This window comes from Engraulis encrasicolus, chromosome 17 (assembly GCF_034702125.1).
Source record: "Engraulis encrasicolus isolate BLACKSEA-1 chromosome 17, IST_EnEncr_1.0, whole genome shotgun sequence".
In the NCBI taxonomy this organism is placed as follows: Eukaryota; Metazoa; Chordata; class Actinopteri; order Clupeiformes; family Engraulidae; genus Engraulis; species Engraulis encrasicolus.
Window position 1 is genome coordinate 361,392 of NC_085873.1, and position 27,500 is coordinate 388,891.

The 27,500-nt window shown below is 42.6% G+C and overlaps 1 protein-coding gene and 1 long non-coding RNA gene across 2 annotated transcripts in view; one reads left to right on the forward strand and one right to left on the reverse strand.

The window, feature by feature from the left end:
- LOC134467128 (uncharacterized) overlaps positions 1-9,651 on the forward strand; it is a 13,461-nt gene extending 3,810 nt beyond the window's left edge. The window contains exons 2-3 of the long non-coding RNA XR_010038454.1: positions 8,748-8,913; positions 9,159-9,651. This is a non-coding gene — a long non-coding RNA (uncharacterized LOC134467128). The remainder of the gene's footprint in view (positions 1-8,747; positions 8,914-9,158) is intronic.
- Positions 1-27,500, reverse strand: part of recql5 (RecQ helicase-like 5) — a 46,474-nt gene that overhangs the window by 18,037 nt on the left and 937 nt on the right. Inside the window, exons 3-9 of the mRNA XM_063221047.1 lie at positions 25,523-25,621; positions 23,246-23,424; positions 21,396-21,627; positions 20,216-20,312; positions 19,081-19,192; positions 18,291-18,453; positions 17,905-17,987 (exon numbers count right to left, since the gene is read on the reverse strand). Of these exons, the coding sequence (XP_063077117.1) occupies positions 17,905-17,987; positions 18,291-18,453; positions 19,081-19,192; positions 20,216-20,312; positions 21,396-21,627; positions 23,246-23,424; positions 25,523-25,621 (965 nt within the window). The remainder of the gene's footprint in view (positions 1-17,904; positions 17,988-18,290; positions 18,454-19,080; positions 19,193-20,215; positions 20,313-21,395; positions 21,628-23,245; positions 23,425-25,522; positions 25,622-27,500) is intronic.

Sequence of the window (27,500 nt, forward strand, 5' to 3'; positions counted from 1 at the left end):
GTTTTGACTTTTTCAAATTTGCCCTTAAAACTTCTTTTCAATGCAAGTTATGCGAGGAAAAACATTTCATAGACATAGCGTGGATATCAAAGATGAGATATATGTGAGACATATGGGTATATTATGTCTTTTGCCTGTTGTAATTACAAAAAAAGTGGAAATAGAGATTCCTCGTAACTTACTGTTATCAATGCAAAAAGGAACACTTAAAGCAGAGTTTATTGTTTCTTTTTTAGTAGACAGTTGAAAGATGACCTCACTTTCACTTGTATGTGCATACAATTAGTGATTGTAGTTGATATATTAGGTTTCAATAATTATTTTCCTAAAAAATAGGGATTCCCGTAACCTCAGCTAGGGTTTCTATCTACTAAACCAGAAGAGTTGGACTAAAAAACATTGCAAAATCATGTTGTCACTGGCAATGATATGATGGATTGGTATGTATAAAGACGATACAGAGACACATTTTTTCTCAATTGACCTTTTCTCATTTGACTTTTCCTAGAGGTTACGAGGAATCCCTATTTGATAGCAAAACAAATGGAGACAAGATGCAAAAATGTTTGGAAGGCAATTTTGTCCAATGAGCTTTTAATTATTGTTCAAGCACTAGTTAGCAAACATGTAATTCAAAGAGAGGATGGATGTTATGGTGCCCTCAGTGTAATTTCTCAAAGAACTTCCATTTCAGTGGTCAACCAGCTTGTGAGGAGGTGACTGTCTCCCTCCTCACTGCTGTACTGGGAACTCTTTAACAAGTAGCGTTTGCTAAGTGCATTCTGCAGCAGGTTTGATGCACTGCATGCACAGGGTGAAGAGATGGAGAGTCTAATTAGTGAAGGAATTAACCTGAACATCTTCAGATATGGAAAGTAATTTATGCTCTATATAGCAAGTACCAAGACTACCTTTTGACATTTTTATGTCGTCCTCAGAGTCAGCATGGCAAACATGGGTAGGTGGTGCTGAAATAAACTTCACAAGAACAACTATCAGGTGCCTAGGCGGTGATATGAACCACCCAAGGATGCCAAAGACGTAAGCTTGGGTGTAGGAATACCTGAAGTACCCTCCAAAATATTCTGATATGAAATAAACAACTATGTATATGACACCCAGTTAGTAAAGACAGTGTAGCATAATTGACATGTAGAAGTTGGGAAACTTCACTTCACTTCACTTAACAATAAAGACATTGATGCGTGATTAACTTGTAGAAGGGTGGTACATGAGTTTGCCTACATTAAATGGCATCTACACACCAAGAACTTTCAGGAAATGTATAGTTTTAGGTACCTAGATGTTGGAATACTTGAGTTGCCCCCTAAAACATATTGGCTCTGAGTTGAGTTAGTCGGCATGCGAGGCCCGGTTACTGAAGACCTTGACGGATAATTGACATGTAGAAGGCTGGGACATGGCTTTGCATACATTAAAAGGCATCTACTAACCAAGAGCTTTCAGGAAATGTATAGTTTTAGGTACCTAGATGTTGAAATACTTGAGTTGGCCCCTAAAACATATTGGCTTTGAGTTGACTTAGTCGGCATGCGAAGCCCGGTTACTGAAGATCTTGATGCATAATTGACATGTACAGCCGTCTCCAAAAGAGTTGTCGCCTATCCATCTTTGTGGAATAACAGCTAATAACCTGACTTTCAATTAATCACTTGACTTCAGAAGTCACTCATATGAAAGCTACAACTCTCCCGAATGAAAATGTATGTACAAAAATAAATTTCATGCACCAAAGAAAGATTGACCCTTTAATGAACACAGACAGGGCAGATTTTCACAAGACAAAAGTTTTGTCGCCTATCGAACATAAATGTGAAAATGAGCAGATAAGTCACTTCAAAACACTTAAAATATGCAGATCGGGTGTCATACTTAATCACTGAGTCACTCTCACCTCTTAAAAAAAAAAAAACAACTTTGGCCTTAGCTGTATGTTAGGGTCATTGTAATCATGGAAAGCAACACAATGAAAAACAATGAAGATCAATGAGAGATGGTAACATATTTGCTATTCGTAGAGCAATAAATGTTTAACTTCATGGTTTAATCAATGATAAAAGCCCCCAAACACCTGCAGCATGCATGCAGCTCCTCATAAGAGCTGTTTCCCTGTTTCCTCTTTTGGAGACGGCTGTAGAAGGGTGGTACATGGCTTTGCATACATTAAAAGGCGTCTACGCACCTGGAGATTTCAGAAAATATATAGTTTTAGGTACCTAGATATTCGAATACTTGAGTTGACCCCTAAGACATATTGGCTTGGAGTTAACTTTGTTTGCGTATGAAGCCTGGTTACTGAAGATCTTGATGCATAATTGACATGTATAAGGGTTGTACATGACTTTGCCTACATCAAGCGGCAGCTACTAACCAAGAGCTTTCAGGAAATGTATAGTTTTAGGTACCTAGAAGTTGGAATACTTGAATTGCCCCCTAAGACATATTGGCTTTGAATTCACTTAGTCGGCGTGTGAAGCACGGTTAGTAAGGACATTGACGCGTAATTAACATGAAGAAGGGAGGTACATGTCTTTGCATACATGAAATGGCATCTACAAACCAGGAGCTTTCGGAAAAAGTATAGTTTTAGGTACCTAAATGTTGGAATACTTGAGTTGCCCCCTAAGACATATTGGCTTTGAATTAACTTTGTCGGCATGTGAAGCCCGGTTAGTAAAGACATTGACGCGTAACTGACATGTAGAAGGGTGGTACATGGCTTTGCCTACATTAAATGGCATCTACACATCAAGGGCTTTACGAAAAGTTATAGTTGTAGGTACCTAGATGTTGGAATACTTGAGTTGCCTCCTAAAACATATTGGCTTTGAGTTCACTTAGTCGGCATGCAAAGTCCGGTTGGTAAAGACATTGACACGTAATTAACATGTAGAAGGGTGGCACAAGGCTTTGCATACATTAAAAGGTATCTACACACCAGGAGCTTTCGGAAAATGTATAGTTTTAGGTACCTAGATGTTGGAATACTTGAGTTTCCCCCTAAAACATTTTGGATTTGAGTTGAGTTAGTCAGCATGCGAAGCCCGGATACCAAAGACCTTTACGGTTATTTGACATATAGAAGGGTGGTACATGGCTTTGCATACATGAAATGGCATCTACACACCAGGAGCTTTCAGAAAATTTATAGTTTTAGGTACCTAGATGTTGGAATACTTGAGTTGCCCCCTAAAACATATTGGATTTGAGTTGAGTTAGTCAGCATGCGAAGCCCGGATACCAAATACCTTGACAGTTAATGTAGAAGGGTGGAACATGGCTTTGCCTACATTAAATGGCATCTACACACCAAGAGCTTTCAGAAAATGTATAGTTTTAGGTACCTAGATGTTGGAACACTTGAGTTGCCACCTAAAACATATTGGCTTTGAGTTCAGTTAGTCTGCGTGTGAAGCACGGTTAGTAAATACATTGACGGTTAATTGACATATAGAAGGGTGGCACATGGCTTTGCATACATTAAATGGCATCTACACACCAGGAGTATTTGGAAAATGTATAGTTTTAGGTACCCAGATGTTGGAATACTTGAGTTGCCACCTAAAACATATTGGCTTTGAGTTCAGTTAGTCTGCGTGTGAAGCCCGGTTAGTAAAGACATTGAATTGTAATTAACATGTAGAAGGGTGGTACATGGTTTTGGCTACCTTAAAGGGACAGTTTGGTCAATTTCAACTTGCAGTTGTAATGCTCACACTACCCTGGACTTGTCAGTGCCTGAGATTTTTTTCTTCTTCTTCTTCAGCCGTTTCCGAGATCCTGGTCATTGTAATGGGGGCAGCTTTTTGTTTACATTTCAAAAAAACATTTTTATTTATTCCCAAAAACATCCAAAAGGTTATAAAACATCAGCAGACAACTAGCAAACAGCAGTACCTTTTGGGAAAATATTTGGAGTTGGCCTATGTTTCATTTTTTAAAAATGTAAACAAACGCTGCCCCCATTAGAATTGCTAATATCTCGGAAAGGGCTGAGCCGAAAAATGTGGCATCACCAAGTCAAGTCAAGTCAAGGGTAGCGTGAGCAATACAACTGCATGTTGAAATTGACCAAACTGTCCCTTTAAATGGCATCTACACATCAAGGGCTTTCAGAACATGTATACAGTAGTTGAAGAGTTCAGATGCAAAACCCCCTAACTCCATTTCTGAAGACCTGCACTTCTATATTTTTAGAGAACCCAATTGTTGGTTTGGTTTACATTCATGTACTTGATAATACATATAAATAATTATATGACATAAATAATAAAAAATAAAAAATGTAATGTTGATAGCTTTGTATTAAATAAAAATGAATTAGGATTATTTTCTGAAAAGGCACTTAGGGGTTTTGCATCTGAACTCTTCAGTTGTAGGTACCTAGATGTTGGAATACTTGAGTTGCCCCTTAAAACATATTAGCTTTGAGTTCACTTAGTCGGCATGCAAAGCCCGGTTAGTAAAGACATTGACAAATAATTAAGATGTAGAACGGTGGTACATGGCCTTGCATACATTAAATGGCATCTACACATCAGGAGATTTCAGAAAATGTATAGTTATAGGTACCTACATGTTGGAATACTTGAGTTGCCCCCTAAGATATATTGGCTTTGAGTTCACTTAGTCGGCGGGCGAAGCCTGGTTAGTAAAGACATTGATGCGTAATTAACATGTAGAAGGGTGGTACATGGCTTTCCATACATTAAATGGCATCTGATCTGATTTATATATGATCGGAGAGATCTTTTGCAGCAATGTTAGCACATGATTTACTAACATTTGGAACTCACACTCTTAATTAACTCTTGATATACCACATTTACAAACCCCAACTCCGATGAAGTTGGGACGTTTGGGAAACAGTGAATAAAATCAAAATGCTATCATTTTCAAAACACTCAATCTATTCATTAGATGGAGAATAGTGAAAAGACGACATATTAAGTGTTAAAACTGAGAAAAAATATTGTTTTGGGGGACATATGTACTCATTTCTAATTTGATAAATCCAACACGTCTCAAAAGAGTTGGGACGGGGACAATAAATGGCAGCAAATGTCGAGGAAGACTAAAAACAAAACAAAAGACAACACTTAACAGTTAAATACATTAACCGATGAGATGATTTTATATAAAAAACAGTGTTAATTCCTATCTTGGACATGATTTCACCAGCTTAAATGGTGGGTGTATTCCTTGTCATGTTTTGCAATGTTTTCCTTTCTGTAGTGCTTACAGTGTGACAGGTCTTGACCAAAAACCCACCATTTTATCACCTGCTGGTCCTTATGATGGAGCCAAACTGTTAAAACCCTCCCTTCAAAATATAATGCATGAGTGGCTTTTCATGCTGTTTAAAACCCATTTATACCATTCAGCACTGTATTTAACTCTACAGATGAGTGAGAACATCTTAACCAATGCACTACTGCACCCGCATGCCATCATGGAGGCTGACTTTTGAAGCTAGCACTAACACAAGTTGGATGGTCCATTTTTACTGTAGCACAGGATGTGCTATGCTCTATTATTGTCAAAAAGAATTGACTTCTACAACTTCTGATGACTTCTGTAAGCTAAGGACAGTTTCCCATGTCTTCCCGGTCTATTTCAAGTGAGCTCAGGTGCTTAGGAGAATGTTACACCCCTGTATCATTTTCATGCATTAAGCATTCTTAATATGGTAAATTTTCAATAGCTCTAGCACTCCAGGAATTAGAGTGAGACTACATCCAATATATATTTCATGATGTCATGAACCTATACAATGATTTTATTAACAAAAATATGTCTTATATACACTCAATCGTGGTAAATCAAAGGGAATTCAAAAATGTATGTAATAACTATGGTAATTATTCCCTTTGCATCTTAAATTCTGAGTGACTCAGCCTCTCTGTGATGATCTTATACCTGGACACCTATATTGTCCGTCAGTACAATTCATTTTGAAATGTTCTTCTTTGTTGTTTTATCTTATTTGGATGTTTACTAAATTTCACTGATCCCCGTCCCAACTCTTTTGAGACGTGTTGGATTTATCAAATTAGAAATGAGTACATATGTCCCCCAAAACAATATTTTTTCTCGGTTTTAACACTTAATATGTTGTCTTTTCACTATTCTCCATCTAATGAATAGATTGAATATTTTGAAGATGATAGCATTTTGATTTTATTCACTGTTTACCAAACGTCCCAACTTCATCGGAGTTGGGGTTTGTACTTCATAGTGAATCAGTATTACTCCAACCATGAGTAATTCATGACTACTAATGGAGTAGACATTACTGCATACATGAATCATTTATTCACTATTAATCAATCATTACTTCAGACATTATTCCGTCATTACTCACGTAACCTTATTGTAAAGTGTTACCCAAAATTCTCCCTTTAATTATTAGATGGTGTGGGCAAGCGAAGGACATTATTTATGAATTCGTTAATTGTTAGTTGATTAACCTCATTGATTGACTTAAGATTAATTGATTCAACTTCAATGCAGTACCAAGAATACCAATAAAACATTTTATTACTTTACATTACATTTAGTTGATGCTGTTGTCCAAAGCAACTTACAGATACAGTATTTACATTGGTTACTGTCCCTGGAGCAGAAGGGGGGGATCTCTTCTGTAAAATCCTCCTTAATCTGGGCCTGATATATACACTCACCGTCCACTTTACGTGATAGCAACACCTTCTCAACTGTTTATTGAGGCAAATTTCTGATCAGCCAATCACATGGTGGCAACTCAATGTATTATGCATGTGGACATGGTCAAGATGATCTGATGCACTTCAAACCCAGCATAATAATGGGGAAGAAAGGTTATTTACATGACTTGCGTGTCATTCAAATATTTTGAGATCATACTTTTACAAGCTATATAAAATGCATTTTGCGATACAATGCAATGAAATGCCCAATACAAAAATGTCAATTTACATTTGCTAATTTACAGCCACGGTTAACAAGATCCATAGCTTGGCAAAGGCCTAGGCCTCTCCAGTTAGCTGCCAACTGTGTATTCTCTGTGGTCAAACTGGGGAACGACCACATGATCACCTTAGATGGTCCCAACCATAATTTCCTTGTCCTCCCTGATAACCTTTTTATGTTCTTCTCCATTGAATGGACATAGCGTCTGTTGGCATCTCATCTTCACCCCCTTTTTGCTGCGCTCCTCCTGTCCATAAATATGAGCATAGACCTGGATTGTCCTGGATGTTTGGGGTAGTAAGGGTCTCGGAAACTTTAATACCTGTACATGACTGATTACATGTTGCTGTCTTTTCAAATCAATCAGTTACGTGACAATATTACTACATGGTATTTGTAATGTAAGGCATTACACTTTTGTAAATCAAGCTCATAAGTCATGACTCTTTCACCTTCCATCAACAGCATACAGACTAAAAACTAACAATGAAGGTCTCAGTACGGTTCAGTTCCAAGGGGTCTGGGTACACTTTGAAGCGTTCACATATGCACAGAAAATGCTGAGTCACAGGTCTGAGTTCACTTAAAGGGTTGAAAGGGACCAGGTGTGAAAACCCTATAAGTCTATACTGTCTATGTCTATACCTAAAGTATGGCTATGTTTGCGTGGGAAAGTAAGAAATGTAATTTTAATTCTTTTTGTGACCAGTGCATGTAAAGAAATTGTCAATAAAGCCGACTAAAGCAACTCACTTTTGGAAGAATGATAATTAGTGTTTGACTAAATACTTTTTTACCCCACTAGACATAATAATAATAGCAACACCAGAAACAACTATATCCCTGGGCATAGGTTACGGGAATCCCTATTAGTAGTTACGGAATCCCTACTAGTTACGGGAATCCCTAAAAAGTTACAGGAATCCCTATTTCAGGTTGCGGGAATCCCTATCATTCTCTAAAAAGATACAAGGAATCCCTAATAGGGATTCTCCGTAACCTGTAGGTTACAAGGAATCCCTACTTCAGGTTACCGGGAATGTCTCTCCCATATCTCTCTCTCTCTCTCTCTCTCACACGCGCACACACACACACACACACACACACACACACACAATCTTTTTCTCCTTAGCAATAACTACTGTTTGACTAATACACACACATAGTCCTCAGTACAATCATGTAATAATAACACACCCTCCCCTAAAACATACAAATACACATACGCACCCGGCCCGAGGACAAAACATGCAAAAAAAGTCACACGCACGATTAAGTGCTTCAACACACTTCATGACGAGAAACTTTTTCATGCCTTAACACACCCAAAAACACACCCTCATCAAAACATCACAGCATATAGCACTCACACTCACAGACACCCTCAATCTCCATGCTTCAGGTTAGGCAAAAATCTTAGAAGCTGTTTACATGTGGATAACTTTGAAAACACATTGGTTTTGGCCTTCCGGTTACATGTAAACAGAGTTTTAAAATTCGCATCCCAAAAATACGTCTTTAAAAATATCCCATTTACAGGGCTAAAATGCACCTGTTACAATGGAGCTTTTATTTTCATCCACATGTTGCGTTTACACAAAAAAAATGATGAAATGATGAAAAAAATATCCACATTTAAAAATATCCGGATACGAGTAAACAGCACCTTACTTCACCTAATATATATAAGGACATCATGTTAAAAACAGCATTGCTATTATGACATCATCAAGGGGCATTCTGTGTGTGTGTGACTCTGCTCCATCTCCCCTCAGTGCTGAGGTGGGCAGTGCTGAGACAGACAGCCGCACGAGCCAATCAGGATGGCGGAGGAGTTGGGTTTCTGGCAGCTGCTGGAGAGGGTGGGTCTAAAGCTGCAGGAGCTTCCCAACGCCAGTGGCATTGACATTGCAGCCTTCCTTGTCATCATCGGCTTCATGAGTCAGTATCCCACTTCATCTGTCTCTCTGTCTCTCTGTCTCTCTGTCTCTCTCTCTCTCTCTCTCTCTCTCTCTCTCTCTCTCTCTCTCTCTCTCTCTCTCTCTCTCTCTCTCTCTCTCTCTCTCTCTCTCTCTCTCTCTCTCTCTCTCTCTCTCTCTCTCTCATCATCTTCAACATTATACCATGTCCAAACTGCAAGTGTTGCAACTAAATGTGGTCGATTTTATGTTCTGTGTCTTCTTTAGTGATGTTCGTGATGCTGTTGAGTGTGGCATGCTGCTGTCATTGTTGCTGTGGACGCAGTCGCCGAAAAACCTCACCTTGATGACTACACTACCCACAATCCAACAGGGTCTCCAGCCCAAACACATCACCCTGAGGACTACGCCACCCGCAGGCCAACAGGGCCTCTAGCCTGGGCCAGCACCCAGAGGAATACATTACCCACAAGCCCCTCTGAGGACACCAGACCACCAGCGCAGAGGCCAACCTTACTCACAAGTCGGCCTCTGCATTAGCTTTTTGTTGATTCTTCAGTTGGAGCTCTCTTCTGGCTCACCCAGACTCAACAAGTGATTTGGCACAGTTGTGCAGGAAAATACAACCAACAGACAGTGAGATGTTGCATTTGCGCGCACACACACCGCTTTATTAATTTGTTACTGTTTAAGCATTTGTACACCTCGCATCTCGTTTAAACTTCGTGATGCAATAAAGATGTAATTCCGTTTAAACTGATGTACAGATCAAGTGCAATGTCATGCCTGAGTTTTAAATCCTAATGGAGTGGAAGAAAGGAATGCCATTAGGAGAAAACTGGACCACACAGCTCTGCTTTCAGCTGGTCGAGGCCATCCATTATTTCAAGATGCAGATGTCTTCATAAATGTTTCAATTCAAGTCGAACAACAAGGCAGTGAGGTTCAGGGCACGCAGTTTCTTTGTAGCCTAGTTTTCATCTGTGTCATTGCAAGCCGCAAGCCACAAACCCTCTTTTGCACGCCAACTCGGGAGAGCAGTACTGCGTACAATGATGCCTCGTTCAGTTTCTTCAGGTTTTTGTTGAGAAGATCCCTGCAGTTTACAATGCCCGTGTTCAGTGAGCCTGGGAGTTTCGCAAATCTTCCCACTTTTATTGTTTTCAGGCCAACCGGAACGGTGCCCGCACCTGTTACATTCGGTACTAAAGTGCTTATCTGCAAACTATCCATGTTCATACCGGGCTCTGAATTTTTCCGCACATGACTGTGTGTTACTCGGCATTGTCGGCATGGTTTGTGGAAAAAAAGTATTTTTTGGTTTGCATTGCGAAACAACGTACTGGTTCGTAAACGCTAAAATCTGCGGCGTGAACACGCAGGCCGGTTTGCGATTACGTGCGGGAACGGGCACCAGCAAGGTTCTCAGTCGACCTGAACAAGCTTTTGTGTTCACCACTTTGGTTCCAGGAGTAGGTTAAAGCGGAATTCACCTCTGGACAATGTGTGCTGTTATCACAAGTAAATTATCCTCATTTTGCATTTTACATGAGAAAAATAAAGTAATTTGCATTATTTAGTTTTATTTAATACAATTATGTGCTGAACCGCGATTGCCAACGCTATTTTAACGTACTCAGTTAACCAGAATGCACTGCGGGAACCTAAGTAATCGTTGCCAGGTTAACGCGTCACCGAATTCGAAGGAATCTTGCGTTCTGGCTGCTCAGTGCTCGCTGCCAGCAGTCGTGGCTGGTTTTAGGACAAGTGTAGGCTGATATCCGAGACAGATTGATGTTGTTAATGTAGACTGTTGAAAAACATAACAATCATGCATTTTCTTCACTGGGTCTCATGGAGCAAACTATAGCCACTAACAGCGAATATAAAGCGAATGGAAAAACAAACTGTTGAGAAGTGCAGCTCGTGTCGCAACTGATCGCTGTCCTCAGATTAGTGCTGAAACGGAAAATGAGAAGGCTAGCCTAACCTTACATTTAGTCTATTTTGGAAAAAATAAATAAATGTAATACTCATTCAAGAAGTTAATAGCCTGTCTATCTCTGCTCATGTTCTATCTATCTGTTTAATCCCATCAAATCCAAAGGCGAGGCGGACTTGTCTCCGTTCAACCAACTTTATCAAAGGGCGCACGCTTTCTCGCCCTCTCTCTCTCGCGCTGGTGTTTGACCAAAAGCTGTTTCATCCGGACCTCTGCTGTTGGTCCCTAACAAATAGTCCTACAAGCCAGAGGGAATTGATAATTTATAGGCCTAAATAAAACAAATGTGCATCCTGCCTTTTAAAAATGGTCTTCATCCCATTCATTGACTCTAATGCAAGTGCAACATGAAGGAAAATCGCCCCTCGGTAAGTTGCACCGTGCGCACGCATTTCTGGGCATTCGCTGTTCAGGTTATGCTTTCTGTTTTTAGAAGATGAGAAATGACTTGCGTGAAACATAGCTTATAAACCCACATAGGTCTAAATAGCGCATCGGGACGGGACACCCCACCGTTTCCATCTCGCCAGTTTGAGGGAGGTGTTGGGTTAGACCTGCATTTTGAAGATGTAGGGTATTGTCGCTTACTTTGGTCAAGTGTTTAATTTGATTCGTCCGTTCGCGTCTCAACTGTCCCTCGAGAGGAAGACTGTGTTTATAATTTATGCAAAATAGGCGGCCCTGACTGCCTGGGGAGTGAGCTGAAATCTACAATGACTTCAGTAGCCTGCCTGAGTGTGCCTTGTTCTTGCTCGTGTTGTTTAAATGCAATCAAGTCCAAGTGCAGTAATGATAGCCAGCGCATGCATTTATGGCTATTGTTTGCAACCTGCGTAAGAGGAGCATGAACATCGCCAGCAGTGCAAGGAGTACGCCACGTTTGAGGGTAGAAATGGTCGCAGCCTCCTTCAGCAATCCATCAAATAACTTTGAATAATCTTAAAATAAAGCCTGTTTCAATTAAAGACAACTTCACTGTCGAGCTCCTATTGTTTAGCCCAGGACTCGGAGTGTCCGTGGCCGCTGCACCGTGATCCGGACCGGACCTCAAATAATTCAGCAAGCTTTTAAAAAAATATATTAATAGCATATTAAAATTAATAACAACGCAAAACAAAAACAAAAAAGCGTGTAGGCAATGCCTACCATGTGTTATTACAACTTGCAGGCCTAATAGGCTACACCTGGCAGGCGTAGACATCGTGGACTGGTGCGCTCCGATAGCCTAGGTGATTTGTAATGACAATGAGCTCATATTAACAATGCGGACAAAACTTTTTTTTTAAGCAGTTGGATTGAATGCACCAAGGCTTTTACCACTGTGCAGTAACCTATAGGCCCACTTGAAGTAGGCTTATTATCCGGACAATGTAAATATCTCCATCCTCGAAATGTGTCATCTGCCTGCCTGCTGTTCTGTTCCATGGCGCCTGTCATGCCGAGGTGATTTGATGACGCGTTCAATCAAATCACCCAGCAACGTTCTAATGGCATTGTAGTCGTTATTTTTTCTTCCGGTGATTTGATGACGCTTGAAATCACCATTACTAAAACAATAAAAAGCTTTTATATTTAATATAAAGATATTATATCCAGTGGCTACATAATCCCCTGTTATAATGTGGTCTAATACAGAGATAGGGCACAATATTGTTTGAAAGGTGAATTCCGCTTTAAAGCCTGCACATCCAAAAACATCTGATCTGGGGGCAGGACAACCAAATGACAAGATAAAACTGTAAAAAAGTCACGTCTGAAAGAGGGTTTTCACCGGGAATGTTTTATTTTTTTGTTTTTTTTTAAGAGCAGAAAAATCTGGTTTAATTCTGGGTTTTTTTTGTTTGTTTTTTTCCAGTTTTATATCACCACTTTGGTTCCACCACTTTTCAGGAAGAATTACTTTTTTGGTGCTTGTGGAGTTATTTTGAGCTTTTTTGTACGATTATGTTATAATTTGTATGTTATATTGTGGTGATATTATGGTGAGATGGCACATTTGAGACCACTGCAAACACACACACACACACAACCACGACCCCTTTCCTCAAAAACACACATCTGATGCCCTCAACATCATGAAAAGCAGTGTTCAGAGCAGTGATAATGCAACTGTAATACTGCAACTGTAAGCAGTGACCCACTGCTGCCCCCTGGAGATATTCCAGGGGGGCCTTGAAATTATTTTCTAAAAATCTAAATAATATTTTTGCATGTGTTGCTGATGACTATTTATTCCAGTTGTATTGTTTGTTGGGTCAGAGGTGGCCGGGAACATTTGTGAAAATTTCACATAGGCCCCAAGTTGGAAGAAGTTGGGCCCCCATGGTCGTGGTCTTGAGAGCTGAGAAGGGAGTGAGCAGTGCAGTTACCCACTTCCACTAAGCTCTTCACACACAAGTTTGGCACACACTTTAACCTACACTACTGGCAGCAAAGATCTTAATCAGACATTGTGTGCTTGTGCGCACGCACACGCACACGCACACGCACACACACACACACACACACACACACACACACACACACACACACACACACACACACACACACACACACACACACACACACACACACACACACACGTCTTCTTGCCTCAAAACCACAAGTCTGACGCCCTCAATATCATGAAAAACACAGTTTCCTTTGGCTGATAGCATTTACCGCAGGGACAAACAGCAAGCGTAGGCTTGACAGCGGCAGAAGTAATTCACTTTCCATGGAAGAGCAAGCTGCAGAAGCGTCAAAAGCTGCAAAAGCATTTCTAGGCGTCAAAAAGCCTTACAAGATAAGTTGAACTTCAGCGGAAAAATATGCAATGAGTTCGGTGGCAGCAGGCCACAGCCAGTGAAATGTTAACATTTTTCTAAACACAAGCTTCGGTTGGTCACTCTCCCTGACCGAACACTTCAGGTTGAATCGTGTGTCGTGTTCATCGCCCCTTGGTCTGTGCTTTCAAAGGCGTCAGCGTTCTAGCTCTTTTACCGCCTACAGTCAGAGCAAACAGACAGACTGTACTGCCCCTCTTCAGGTGTAGCTAACTTGACCTAACAGCCAGGCTAACACTCCATTCACACAGGAACAGGTTGAGTCACGAATTACCCTCCATAGCTTGGTCTTCATGCTGGTGATAAGCTTGGCCATTAAAACGGGGGCAGACATATTTTTTTTATTTTAGTTATGGTGATGAATATAAAATGGTAAACTGAAAGGTGCACTACTATGCTGTTCATTGAAACTGTGCTGCCAATTGCCAAATTTGATCTTTTCATTAATATTTACTGACTGATAAACAAATATTTACTATTATGACCAAAGTACAGCAAGTTTTGCAGCTAAAATGTGTATTTATGGAAATTCAAAATTGCGGACATGGAGAAGATCCACCTTTTCATGTATGAAAAGTGTTTCTGTGTCATAGTGAATATAAAGAATTTGATAGTGGTGGTAAGTATTCGTAAAATGGGCGCATTTGTGAATGGGCAGCATGATTTCAGAAAATAAATTACACAGTAGTGCACCTTAAAATCTGAAATAGACCCATATACACTATTAGTGAAAAGTTTTAGAGAAGACATGGATTTTTCCAGTCATTTACATGACTTCAAGCATCCAATGAGCATCCAATGAATAGCTTGAAATGTCCAAAGGTAAGTACTGAACAGCGAGATGTTTAAAAAAAGGTTTGATTTCCCATAAAGCTTGGCAGAGCAGTGAAAGCGAAGCAACCTGTGCCACACATTTATTACATGGTAAAATAAGTTGAAGGGACTGTTAGTTATTTATTGTCAGGGTCAATGGCATCAACAGAAATGCCCACCACCATCGTGAAGTATAGTGTTCAAGATCAGAATCTAATAACATTCAATAAGCGGCAACTTTGGTCAATCAACGTGTGCTGATGAAACTTCACCGTAGTGGAGGGTCATGCATTTTTTGACGATGTCAGGTTTGAAGATTGATAGGTGAAGGTCATGCAAAAAGAAAAGTGTACAAATCTTCCGAAAAACCCTGATCATAAACAATGAGCAGTCCCTAATCCATATTTATTAGGGCTGTAACAATATTGTATCAAACCGGGAAATCGGATTGCACCATTTGTCGCATGTGGTTTAAAATGCCTCCACAGCGTAGCATGTTAGGGAAAGTAGTCTGCCATTGCTGAAGTTTCTTGGCTCCACTTAAAATTAATTTCAGGAAGGTTTCCATTGGATCCGTCTCTGCAGTAAGTATTCTATAACGCATGCAGTCTTTCTGCACACATCGACCTACAGTACATAACTGTGTGTGTGTGTGTGTGTGTGTGTGTGTGTGTGTGTTTGTGTCTGTGTCTGTGTCTGTGTGCCTGTGTGAGTGAGAGTGTGTGTGTGGTGAGTTAGCTGAACAGTAAACAAACTCCTACTTCCAGTCAGCATGTTAATTAGAACCAGCAGTAGCATGCAAGCACACACGTACACACACAACATATTTCTTTCTTGAGCAATGACATTTCACATACAGACACACACAGCTTAAAATACTTTTCATTCTTTCTTTAACACACACACACACACACACACACACACACACACACACACACACACACACACACACACACACACACACACACACACACACACACACACACACACACACACACACACACACACACACATGTTATAAAGTCTCAACACACACAGGCACACTATAACACACTTACAATTACCAACACATGCATCACACAAACCTCACAGGTACTGTAAACTCCTTACTCCACCTACAACACATTATGACGGCATTGCTATTATGACATCATAAAGGGGTATTCTGTGTGTATATGTGACTGCTCCATCTCCCCTCAGTGCTGAGGTGGGCCGTGCTGAGACGGGCAGTCACACGAGCCAATCAGAATGGTGGTGGAGTTGGATATTGTCTGGCAGCTGCTGGAGAGGGTGGGCCTTAAAATACACAGACTTGCCAACGCTGACGCCGTTGAAATCACAGCCTTCGCCATCGTCACGTCCTTCATAAGTCAGTATTCCCCTTGCCCCTCTCTCTCTCTCTCTCTCTCTCTCTCTCTCTCTCTCTCTCTCTCTCTCTCTCTCTCTCTCTCTCTCTCTCTCTCTCTCATATTCCAATCATTTTCACACTTGTCATGTTTACATGGACACTTTCAATCCGATTAGAAAATGGGATAACTTCCCAATTGGAAGAGAAATGTACATATTCAGTGGATATAAAAAGTCAACAATGAACGCAAGACAAGTAATTTCACAAATTTTCCCACCTTTAATATAATGTGTGTGTGTGTGTGTGTGTGTGTGTGTGTGTGTGTGTGTGTGTGTGTGTGTGTGTGTGTGTGTGTGTGTGTGTGTGTGTGTGTGAGTGTGTGTATGTGTGTGTGTGTGTGTACGTATGTGTGCGTGCGCGCGTGTGTCTCCTTTAGTGATGTTCCTGCTGCTGTTGATATTGCCATGTTGTCAGTGCTCCAATCTCCAAGCCTCACCCAGACAACGACGCTACCTGCAAGCTATTACCCACGAGACACCAGAGCAAGAGAACCCGCCAAGACGCCACACCCTGCCCGCCTCAATACCCAGAAGGCCTGGCGCAGAGGACTTAGACCCCTACAAGGAGCTGCAGCCCCAGAGCGCCAGCTTGCCCTAGCCACTAGCCACCAGCCCCCAGCACAGAGGTCCTCACAAGACTCTAGGACACCAGGACCGCGTCTCTCGAAAGCATCGTTGCTAACCTGTTAGCAACTTAGTAAGTTGTCAATGGGAAATTGCATTGCAACCAAGTAAGTTGCTAACAAGGTTGTCGGGAAATTTACCCCAGCTCTGTCAAACAACCCAAGAGCACACCAATACACAACGACGACGACAACAACAACGACGACGACAACAACAACAACAACAACAACAAAAACAACAACTAGTCTGAACAATCAGGGCCCCTTTTCTTGACAGCATCTTTGCCAACCAGTTCGGGATATGGTAGAGCTAGTCTGAAATAAAACTGGTCTGAACGAATCAGAAAACGGTAACTGACAGAATCAACTTGACCACACACACACACACACGAACAAAAACGCTCTCTCACACACACACACACACACACACACACACACACACACACACACACACACACACACACACACACACACACACACACACACACACACACACACACCAATGCAATGGTAGCCCACTCCGGGCCTCTTGTGCAGTATGGCATGTGCATTCCACACAGGGCCTCTGCCCCCGGCAACCACACAATAAAGACCCCTGCAGGAGCTGCACTCTCGGTCTTCTTACACACACACGCACTCATACTCAAGCACGTACACACGTACACACACACACACACACACACACACACACACACAGGGTAGGCATGTTAGGCAAGTGTGTGTGTATTTGTGTGTGTGTGTGTGTGTGTGTGTGTGTGTGTGTGTGTGTGTGTGTGTGTGTGTGTGTGTGTGTGTGTGTGTGCATTCCCAGGGCGCTGCCCAGGAAACTGGACTGAAAACACCCACAGCTACACACCGACACACACACACACACACTACCCTACACACACACACACTACCCTACACACACACACACCCACACCCACACCCACACCCACACACACACACACACACACACACACACACACACACACACACACACACTCCCCTCCATGCACATACAGGGACAGCCGTTCTCCAGCAGTGCTAAAAGAACCTGGGACTCCTCCACCATACCACCAGACAGATTGTAAGCGCCATCTTGTGGCCTTCTGTAAAACTGCAATGTATCTTAGTGTCACCTTGTGATGTGCTGTAAAACTGCAGTTCCAATTACAGACGTTTTAGCAAAGGTGATGACAGTGATTTTCTACAGTTGGTTTTGACATACAACCCCCCACCCCCCATACACACACACACACACACACACACACACACACACACACACACACACACACACAAGTAGTAGTAGACAAGTTTTTGTATTGATGTGAGGAACATTGTGTGTGCGCTGCTCTGCTCACCCCTCCTGTTCGCAGTAGGACACCATGGCTTCAAAATCCGACATGGACGCCCTGTCCTGCTCCTTCTCCTTCCCTCGCTTCGCCTGCACAACACACACACGCACATACACATACTTATTTACTGTCACACACACACAAACACACACTTATACACTTTTTCACCCCCACCCCACACACACTTTCACACACACACACACACTTATACACTTTTTCTCTCACACACACACACACACTTATACACTTTTTCTCCCGCACACACACACACACTTTTCTCTCTCTCTCTCTCTCTCTCTCTCTCTCTCTCTCTCTCTCTCACACACAAACACACACACACACACGCTCGCACGCACGCTCGCACGCACGCACTCACTCACTCACTCACTCACCAATTTGCGCAGGACCTCCTTGCGTATCAGGAAGGCCAGCTGTTCCTTGTCCCGGTGAGAGTAGTACGTTCGGCAGCTGGAGGGAAGTCCGTCTCTCCCAGCACGCCCTGACTCTTGGTAGTAGCCTGCTAGCGACTTAGCCACGTTCCAGTGGGCTACGAACCTAACACACACAATACTAAAATTACCCATTGGGGTTCGTTGTATGTGTCCAAACAGCAAGCCAATTCACTCTCAAGCATTTTGATACACGTTATGAGCTTCATGAAAGGCTAAACGTTTGCCCGCTGCCTCCCGCTTTCATTGAAAAAAGCGCGACTGGGGCTGAGCCAGAAAATGCAGCGTCGCCGGGTACTGACAAGTCAAGGGTAGGGTGAGCAATACAACAGCATATTGAAATTGGCAGGAGTGTTACTTTAAGAACACATGATAAATGGGTCACATTGGGCAACAAACCTACCACAGAAACACGCACGCACGCGCGTACACACGGACACACCTGACACTGGCCTTGGCTGTTCCCATGCGAAAGCTGATGGTAGCTACTTTAACGGGGATTGCCCACACACACAAGCATACACACACACACACACACACACACACACACACACACACACACACACACACACACACACACACACACACACACACACACACACACACACACACACACACACACACACACACACACACACACACACGCCTTGGCCATTCCCATGCGAAAGACGGTGGTAGCTACTTTAAAGGGGACTGCCCACACACACGCATGCACACACACATACACACACACCTGACGTTGGCCTTGTCCACTCCCATGCCAAAGGAGATGGTGGCCACGATGACTGGCACTGCCCCCTCCATCCACTCAGTCTGGGCAGCCACACGATCAGCTGTCTTCAGACCTGGGAGAGAGAGAGAGGGAGAGAGAGAGAGAGAGAGAGAGAGAGAGAGAGATGAACAAAGGGAGAACAAGTAGATGGACATGGTGTGTGTGTGTGTGTGTGTGTGTGTGTGTGTGTGTGTGTGTGTGTGTGTGTGTGTGTGTGTGTGTGTGTGTGTGTGTGTGTGTGTGTGTACTGCACCAATCTACTTTCGTGAGGCCACTGCTATTGGAGCACACCAACAAGGTAGGGCCCTCGCTCCATGTGGTGCCCAAATCCTGGACCCCACATGTTTTGACCCCTTTTGCTGGGGTAGTTTTATTGTTACTGGTAAGAGTAAAAGTGTAAAAAAGCAATTCCTTACTGACAGGTTAAAGTTAGGGATTGTTTTGGTTTGGGCACAGTTAAGGTGTCGGTATGCTTGCTGCAAGCTGTAAATTACGCACGTCACCGCGAGCAACCGACAGCACATGCTTGCTTCAAAAGCAGTTGACCAAGACGCAAAATACTGGCGGTATCATCCAGGGGGCAGAGAGCACGCAGCATTGGGATGCGGAAATTAGGAACACAGATGGCAAGGAAAACAACAAAACTAAAAGAGGGGCTCCCTGGGCAAGGAAAGAATACTGCTACTACTCCTGTATGTGCATGCTCCTTTTTCAAAGTGGAACAAGGAAGTATGATCACAAATGTTTGAAATTTCGGACAAACTCAACAAGACGCTCTTAAAAGTTTCTGCCATTGTCGTTTTCATATCAAGCACACGCGTGGAACTGCGCAGTCTATCTTACAATCGCCCCCAGCGAGTTTGAAGATATTGCACCTGACGCACGCATTTGGTTGCCGTGTCCAACGCGCGCGAAATTGACATTAAATATGCATGTTAACGCGTTCATGAACGAATCGTGCACGCGCTCGCGTATCTTGCAGCAAGCATACCGGCACCTTAAAGCATTCTTTGGTTAATTTAGGGTTAATATGAATGGAAGTCAATGGGAGGACCCCACAAAGATATTAAAGTGGGGCTGTGTGTGTGTGTGTTACCTGCGTGGTAGGGTTTGGCCAGCACTCCCAGCTTGGTGAGCTTATGGGCCACCGTCTCACAACACTCTCTTTTCCGGCAGTACACGATACCACAGCCCTATATACACACACACACACACACACACACACACACACACACACACACACACACACACACACACACACACACACACACACACACACACACATACACGCGCGCGCGCGCACGCACACACACACACACACACAATGACAAAGACAAAGACAAAGACACAGTGTCTTCAAGCCGACAGAGAACCATGTCGATGCTTGTTCTTGCACATAATCTCAAACCAACGGACATGTTCACATTGAAAATCAAAGGATTCAGGAACCGGAAAGTTTGTTGGCTAAATACTCGTTTTTTTCACTGCGTGAACCACTTGCATGCTGCCTTTCAGATGGGAATGACTGTGGAAAGCAGCATGGAATTTCCCAGGCTAGTGGGAAGGGGCACTAGCAGCCTCCTGGCTGGCCTGAAAACACTATTAACCCTTTGAGGAGTACCATCACAAATATGTGATTAGAATTTTGCCAATATTTTGAGTTCTCATTATGATGTCATAAGGACTTTGCAGTGGCTTCTATGGGAGCTGTAGAGTGTTCGAGTAAAATTCTAGAAGGACTTGGGAAAAATCCATACTCCTCAAATTAAAGGTGCGCTACACTCACCGGCCACTTTGTTAGGCACACCTTTCCAACTGTTCATTGACATACATTTCTGATCAGCCCATCACATGGTGGCAACTCAGTGTATTTAAACATGTAGGCATGGTTGAGATGATCTCATACAGTTCAAACCGAGCATAAGAATGGGGAAGAAAGGTTATTTAATTTCCTTCGGGATTAATAAAAGTACTCTACTCTACTCTACTCTACTCTTATTTAACTCTGAACATAGCATGGCTGTTGGTGCCAGAAGGGCTTGGTGCCCTGTAGGTTCGCAAGACTACATTGGACTCCTTTTTGGTAGTGAACAATTTAAGAGAAATCTTCCACAGTTTTGTCTTCAATCACACCCCAATAATAAGTTACCAGCCCATTGGCTAGTGAGATTAACTTGTTACACGCCACGCGCAATTTCAACCCGTATCTGGCGCCCTGGCGCCCGTCAGTGTCAAGCCCTGACACACGCACACGCACACACACACACAAAACTGACCTCTCCTTCCTTGAATGACTCCTGGGCGAATTGTGCGAGATGTTTGTATGGGTCGGGCAGAATCTCCCGGAAGATGACGTCATAGCTGAGGTTGTGGCGGAACACGGGAATGGCGAATGAGAGCGGCCGCTGGAGGTGGAGCGAGCGAGCGATATCATCACGCACACGCATAGGAGCCGTCGCCGTCAGCGCGATACATTTCACGCCAGACAGATGGCGCTCTCTCACCTCTCTGAAACACACACACACAGTCAGTGCAAAACATGTTAAACCAGACAGGTGGCGCTCTCCCACCTCTCTATAACACACACACACACATACACACACACACACACACACACACACACACTGTACATAAACACACACAGTCAGTGCAGTACATGTTAAGCCAGACATTAACACACACACACACACACACACACACACACTCACTCACTCACTCACTCACTCACTCACTCGCACAAACATACACACACACACACACACACACACACACACACACACACACACACACACACCAGAGCATGGCAACCCGACCGAAGCCCGACGGGCCGGGTCGGAACCCGACGGGCCGGGCCGGACTCGGACAAAAAAAAATAGAATATCTGTCGGACTCGGGCTTGAAGCAAACAGACATTGTGAAAATTGTAAGCAATCAGAGGAAACGTTTCAGTTCATGCAAACGGCAGTTTTGTGATTAAAAAATAAGTAATTGAATATGCGTAAATGAAAATGTTGGTAGGCTACTCGTGCGAGTGATTATTATTGGCTGTATGCACGCGCCAGTTACCAGTGGCAACATGGACGCTCACTCCCAGTCAGCCGAGCAGGAATGCCGAGTCAACTTGCTTTCTTAATAAGCGCCAAATACAGTTGTCAGTGAACGCGTGGTCTTTTGTTGTAGGCCTAGTGTAGGCCATGTTTTAGCATGCCTTCGGTGCTGTCTTAAATGTTGAACATAAAATGACGAAGTTTGTCACTGCATTGCTCGCCAAGGATTACATTTCCAGCAAGGGGTAGCAAGGAGCATAATATGGATTAAAGAAGACGCACACGCTACGTGGAGTTGCCTAAGGTAGGGGCGAAGAGGTTTCCTGTTACTACTTTGTCCGCTGTGACATTTCATGTCCTTCACGTAGGTTCTTAATTCTTGTCACTTTTACTGTAGCCTACAGTTGTAACTATGCGCGTGCAACCTTTCCTGATTTTATATTGACCGCATGGACATCAGGGGAAATGACATTCTCTTGGAGGGCCGAACAGGCTACTGTTCTTCGGGGTGAACTTATAGCCCATCCTTGTTAACGACAAGGAGTGGCATCTTCACCGGCTCGCGGGGATTTATTTGCACTAACAGTAACGTAACAAATGCGTCCATAGCCGCGCTGACTGCATCCAAACCGTATTCGTTAGTTTTCGCCTTTCTTATCCTCTCACGCCCCTCCCATGCATTTGATCACAACACCCAACATCTCTGGTCTAACCGAAAGAAACATAAGGTGCGCTGTCACATGTATGCCTGTGTTTATACTTACTATGCGTGCGTAACTAAATTAGGCTACAGCAAATTGCCTCATCCTAGTTGCCTATCCTGGCTATTTATCACGTGCTATTTTGAGTATGAAGGAGGCCACATAGAAAATATTGCTTGCGCACAGGTTCTGTTGTTATTACAGTGGTCTCGGGCTTCGGACGGGTTCGGACACAAACATTTTAATTAGTCTCGGGCTCGGGTCGGGGTTGATCACTTTTCTGTCGGCTGAGGGCCGGGCTCGGACAGAAAAAACCGGCCCGAGCCACGCTCTAACACACACACACACACACACACACACACACACACACACACTTACCCCAGTTTGAGGTAGTCTGGTCTGAAGTCGTGCCCCCATTGGGAGACACAGTGGGCCTCGTCCACAGCCAGGCAAGCCAGCAGGCTGCGGCCGGTGAGGGCATTCAGGGCCGGCTGGAAGGCGGGAGAGGCCAGCATCTCTGGAGTAATGTAGAGGAGCTTCACTACGGGGCGCTCAGACTGCGGAGAGAGGGAGAAGATTTAACAGAAGAATAAGAGAGAGAGAGAGAGAGAGAGAGAAGATTTAACAGAAGAATAAGAGAGAGAGAGAGAGAGAGAGAGAGAGAGAGAGAGAGAGAGAGAGAGAGAGAGAGAGAGAGTGTGAGTGAGTGAGTGAGTGAGTGAGTGAGTGAGTGAGTGAGTGAGTGAGTGAGTGAGTGAGTGAGTGAGTGAGTGAGAGAGTGTGAATGTAGAGAAATTTCAGTAGGTGATGATCACACTGCAATATATGAGCGATTCTCTAATTCGCCTACACTTTTAAGTCCGTGGATTTTATTTGGCAATTCCACTAACTATTAACTGCATCCAATGATGTTTTGGACATTAGAAAACATTTATCTTTCATATAATACAGAAAGTGTAGACATAGCATTATTTCCCTCAGCAAGAATGAATATTTAATACTGGTTTTGGGCGTTTTCATGCCGTCCTGTTTTCCAAATGTCAGATTCAGTCTTCATATTAGCATGTAAAGAAACTTGTTTTGCCCAAGACGATTGCAAATGTTGATTCACAGTAATCATCACAATATGACAAAACTGTCAGAAAGACCACTGTCCTTTCCATTATACATGAAATTTGCCATTTTGTGTGTGTCCACGAAAACTGTGTTAACCGTGTCACGGTCTGAAACCTCCTCCATAAATCAGTAATGGTTTGGTCTTAGGCCATACGAATAACATCACGTGATGTCATAACCTCTTTGGCAGGATACGGGAAGACTTTTTGGTAAATTTTGAGCTCCATCCTTCCATAATTTAATCCATTCTTTTTCATGTTCTCATAGCGGGAAAATTGCCTGTCAACAGTGTTATCAACATATTCATAAGAATCTGAATTAGAAATCACATGTGGAAAAACACAGATAAAGCATACAGATACATGAATTGATTAAGGTGTTGTGGTGGAACTTCTGAGGTCCTCAGTTAGCACAACACCATAAAAATGGCTGAAATGTCAACGGTGTTACCGTCAATGGTGTTACAATTAAGTATGACAGTCAGGGTTGCCAGATGAGGCTGATGATTTCCAGCCCAAAAAATGATCAAAATCCGCCCTAAAAACCTGCCCAATTCTATTGATTTATATGGCAGTGGGAAGGTTTTTCTGATAGATGCCATTTTTACCCCCACACGGCCATCCTAAGCAGCCCAATTGGGCGGGAACCAGCCCAATCTGGCAACACTGATGACAGTTGAGGAGGAGTATGTTTTTGCCAATTTATATCCATATTGACAGACAAACAAACAAAAAAATTTGTCTTGGGAGATGGGTTTGTCTGCTCTGTTTTTTTTCTCCTAAAAAAGTGCCGACTTGTTCCCCTGCACTGTTGACCGTAACACAATTGAGTTACACCGTTGACTGTTTTGAAAGTGTTTTTGCGCTATTGATCCCTTATGTGTTGGAAAAATCCTATGAACATACACTAGGGATTATCTCTGGAGAAGGAAGTCTTGTGTAAGGAGGGTGACTATATTCAAATCAGACGTTACAGGGATTTATGATGAAAAATGTGTCAGTCTGTATCACAGTGACTCATAAAATCCTACTTATGAAGCTCAACAATCACATTTTTTATATCAGTTGCACAGATTAATGACAACATTACTGCTAAGGGACATAAGCACTTTCAAACATATATTGTTTCAACTCTGTAGTATTTTTATATATGTTTGAAATTACATAGTATTTGTCCATAACACTGTTGACAAAATAATTAAGCAAATGTTCGCTTTCATTAGAGTATTTATCAAATGATTTAAGATTAAGCTTGTCAATTTGTTTGTTTGGAAACTTAAATATATACACTATGTTAACATCTAGGTCATTTAGTTGAAAAAAAATACTGATAATTGACATTTTGCTTTTGCCAAAAGCGTAGGGAAATCGTAGAATCACTCATATACAACAGGAATGAGTGGAGGGTATAGTATTTACGTGTGTGTGTGTGTGTGTGTGTGTGTGTGTGTGTGTGTGTGTGTGTGTGTGTGTGTGTGTGTGTGTGTGTGTGTGTGTGTGTGTGTGTGTGTGTGTGTGTGTGTGTGTGTGTGTGTGTTACCTGTAGGTCAGCGAGGATGGTGCGGCGTTCAGCTATGGGCAGCTTGGAGTTGATGGAACATGCTGGAATGCTCAGCGCTCTCAGATGATCCACCTGGTCCTAGGGGGGTTAGAGGAGGTTTGAGGTTAGAACTGTTATAACTAGACTAATGTTTGAGCTGACCTAGCCCCAGGCCAGACTCTTGACATGATGTTTGTGTATGTGTGTAAGAGCAGTGTTTCCCATACATTGAGGAAACTATGGCAGCCCGCCATAGTTTAAATTTGGCCGCCATAGTTTACGAAAATGTAAAAAAAAAAAAAGGAAAAAAAATTTTTTTTTTAAACAATTTCCGTTTTTGTCAAAATGATTTGAATTACGATTTCCTTCGCATTTTCCTCCTGGAGTAAATACATCCTATAGAGAAAACCACAAGTGCTTGAAAGACAGAGGGATCAAAAGCCTAGTCAAGTTGTTATAGTTAACTTGGGTTTGGGAGCAATATAAAAAAAACTTCAGAGAAGGGACAGTTGGGATGAGTTTACTAACACTCCCCAGGCTTTGTTTTACAGTTGTAATGAGTTAGGTGATAGGCCTTCATTGACACAGCAGAGGAGACATCGGGCTGCATATAGAAATGAATGTGTAATGAATGTGAATATAGACATAAATGTGTAATATGTTGTTCAGCCCTTTTAATGGAAGGAATTTTGAAAAACTGGCCCTGTGACCAGCACCCCTCATGTAGATTGTGTACGCCTATGTGTGTGGGGGAAAAGGCATAGCCTACCCTCTTAGACCCTTTTTGTCTATGCGTTACACACAGTGATCTTAAATTCTTATCCCTGCTCCTATTTTGTTTGATTATTGTTTTCATTATATAGACCCCTGCATGAGGGACGAATGAAACTGTGTTGTAAACAGAAATGATTTACTGTACTGCATTTTTTGACAATGACAATGTACTACTACATGTCATGGGTAAAATGGGTAGCCTTATTTCTCAAAATATAAATGGCTGAAATGTAGGCCCAGGCCTATAGTTTCTCCATGCGCCAATGTCATACTGCACTCGTTGTTTTGCCGTTTTGCATTTACGCTGTGTGAATACAACTCCTCGCACCCCCAACCCCCCCCCCCCCCCCCCCCAAAGGCCCGCGTGACAACTAACCCTTCTTTGCATCTGCACGTGTTGTTCTGTATATTTCCCGTGCACTTTGTTTCTGCTAGCGATGTTGGTTATGATTATGTCCTCATTTGAAAGTTGCTTTGGTTATGAAGTGTCTGCCAAATGCAATGTAATAATGTAATGTAACTGTTAGAGCCTGTGGGCGTGTGTGCATGTGTGTCAAGTTCAAGCATAAAACACCCAAACTCAAACTCAAACTCAAACTCAAACTCTCACTCTCATTCATACACACACACACACACACACACACACACACACACACACACACACACACACACACACACACACACACACACACACCAGCAGAACAAGAACACATGTACACACCTGAGGCTACTCCTTAAAGTTATTGATGCAAACTGTAGTGTTGGTCAATAATGAAACATGTTGTCTTCATTTAGTTTCTTTTAATTTCCGGACCTTCACATTACATGGCATGCAGCCTGGCTCTAATCTCACTGAGTCCTCCCGGTAGTGGGCGTTTCACAACTATACTACCTTTCCTCCCCTTGTAGATATTAACTCATAACTGTCACAAAATTAACATTGAGACCTAAAACATTAAACTTCAATCTCATATATTATTAAATGCATCACAAAACAACAGAGAACCGTCACTGACCACAGGCATTGGGAAGCTTTGGGAAGATGAGGTCCAGGGGGGCATTTATTCAAAGAACAGGTTGAGAACAACTGGTCTAAGCAATACCTTCATAGTATTATTGACAAGGCACATTGTTAAAAACCTTGTCAGGTGTGTCATCACCTTATGGCCAGCTGTTTACTTGTGCAAGAGCAACAGGAATGTTT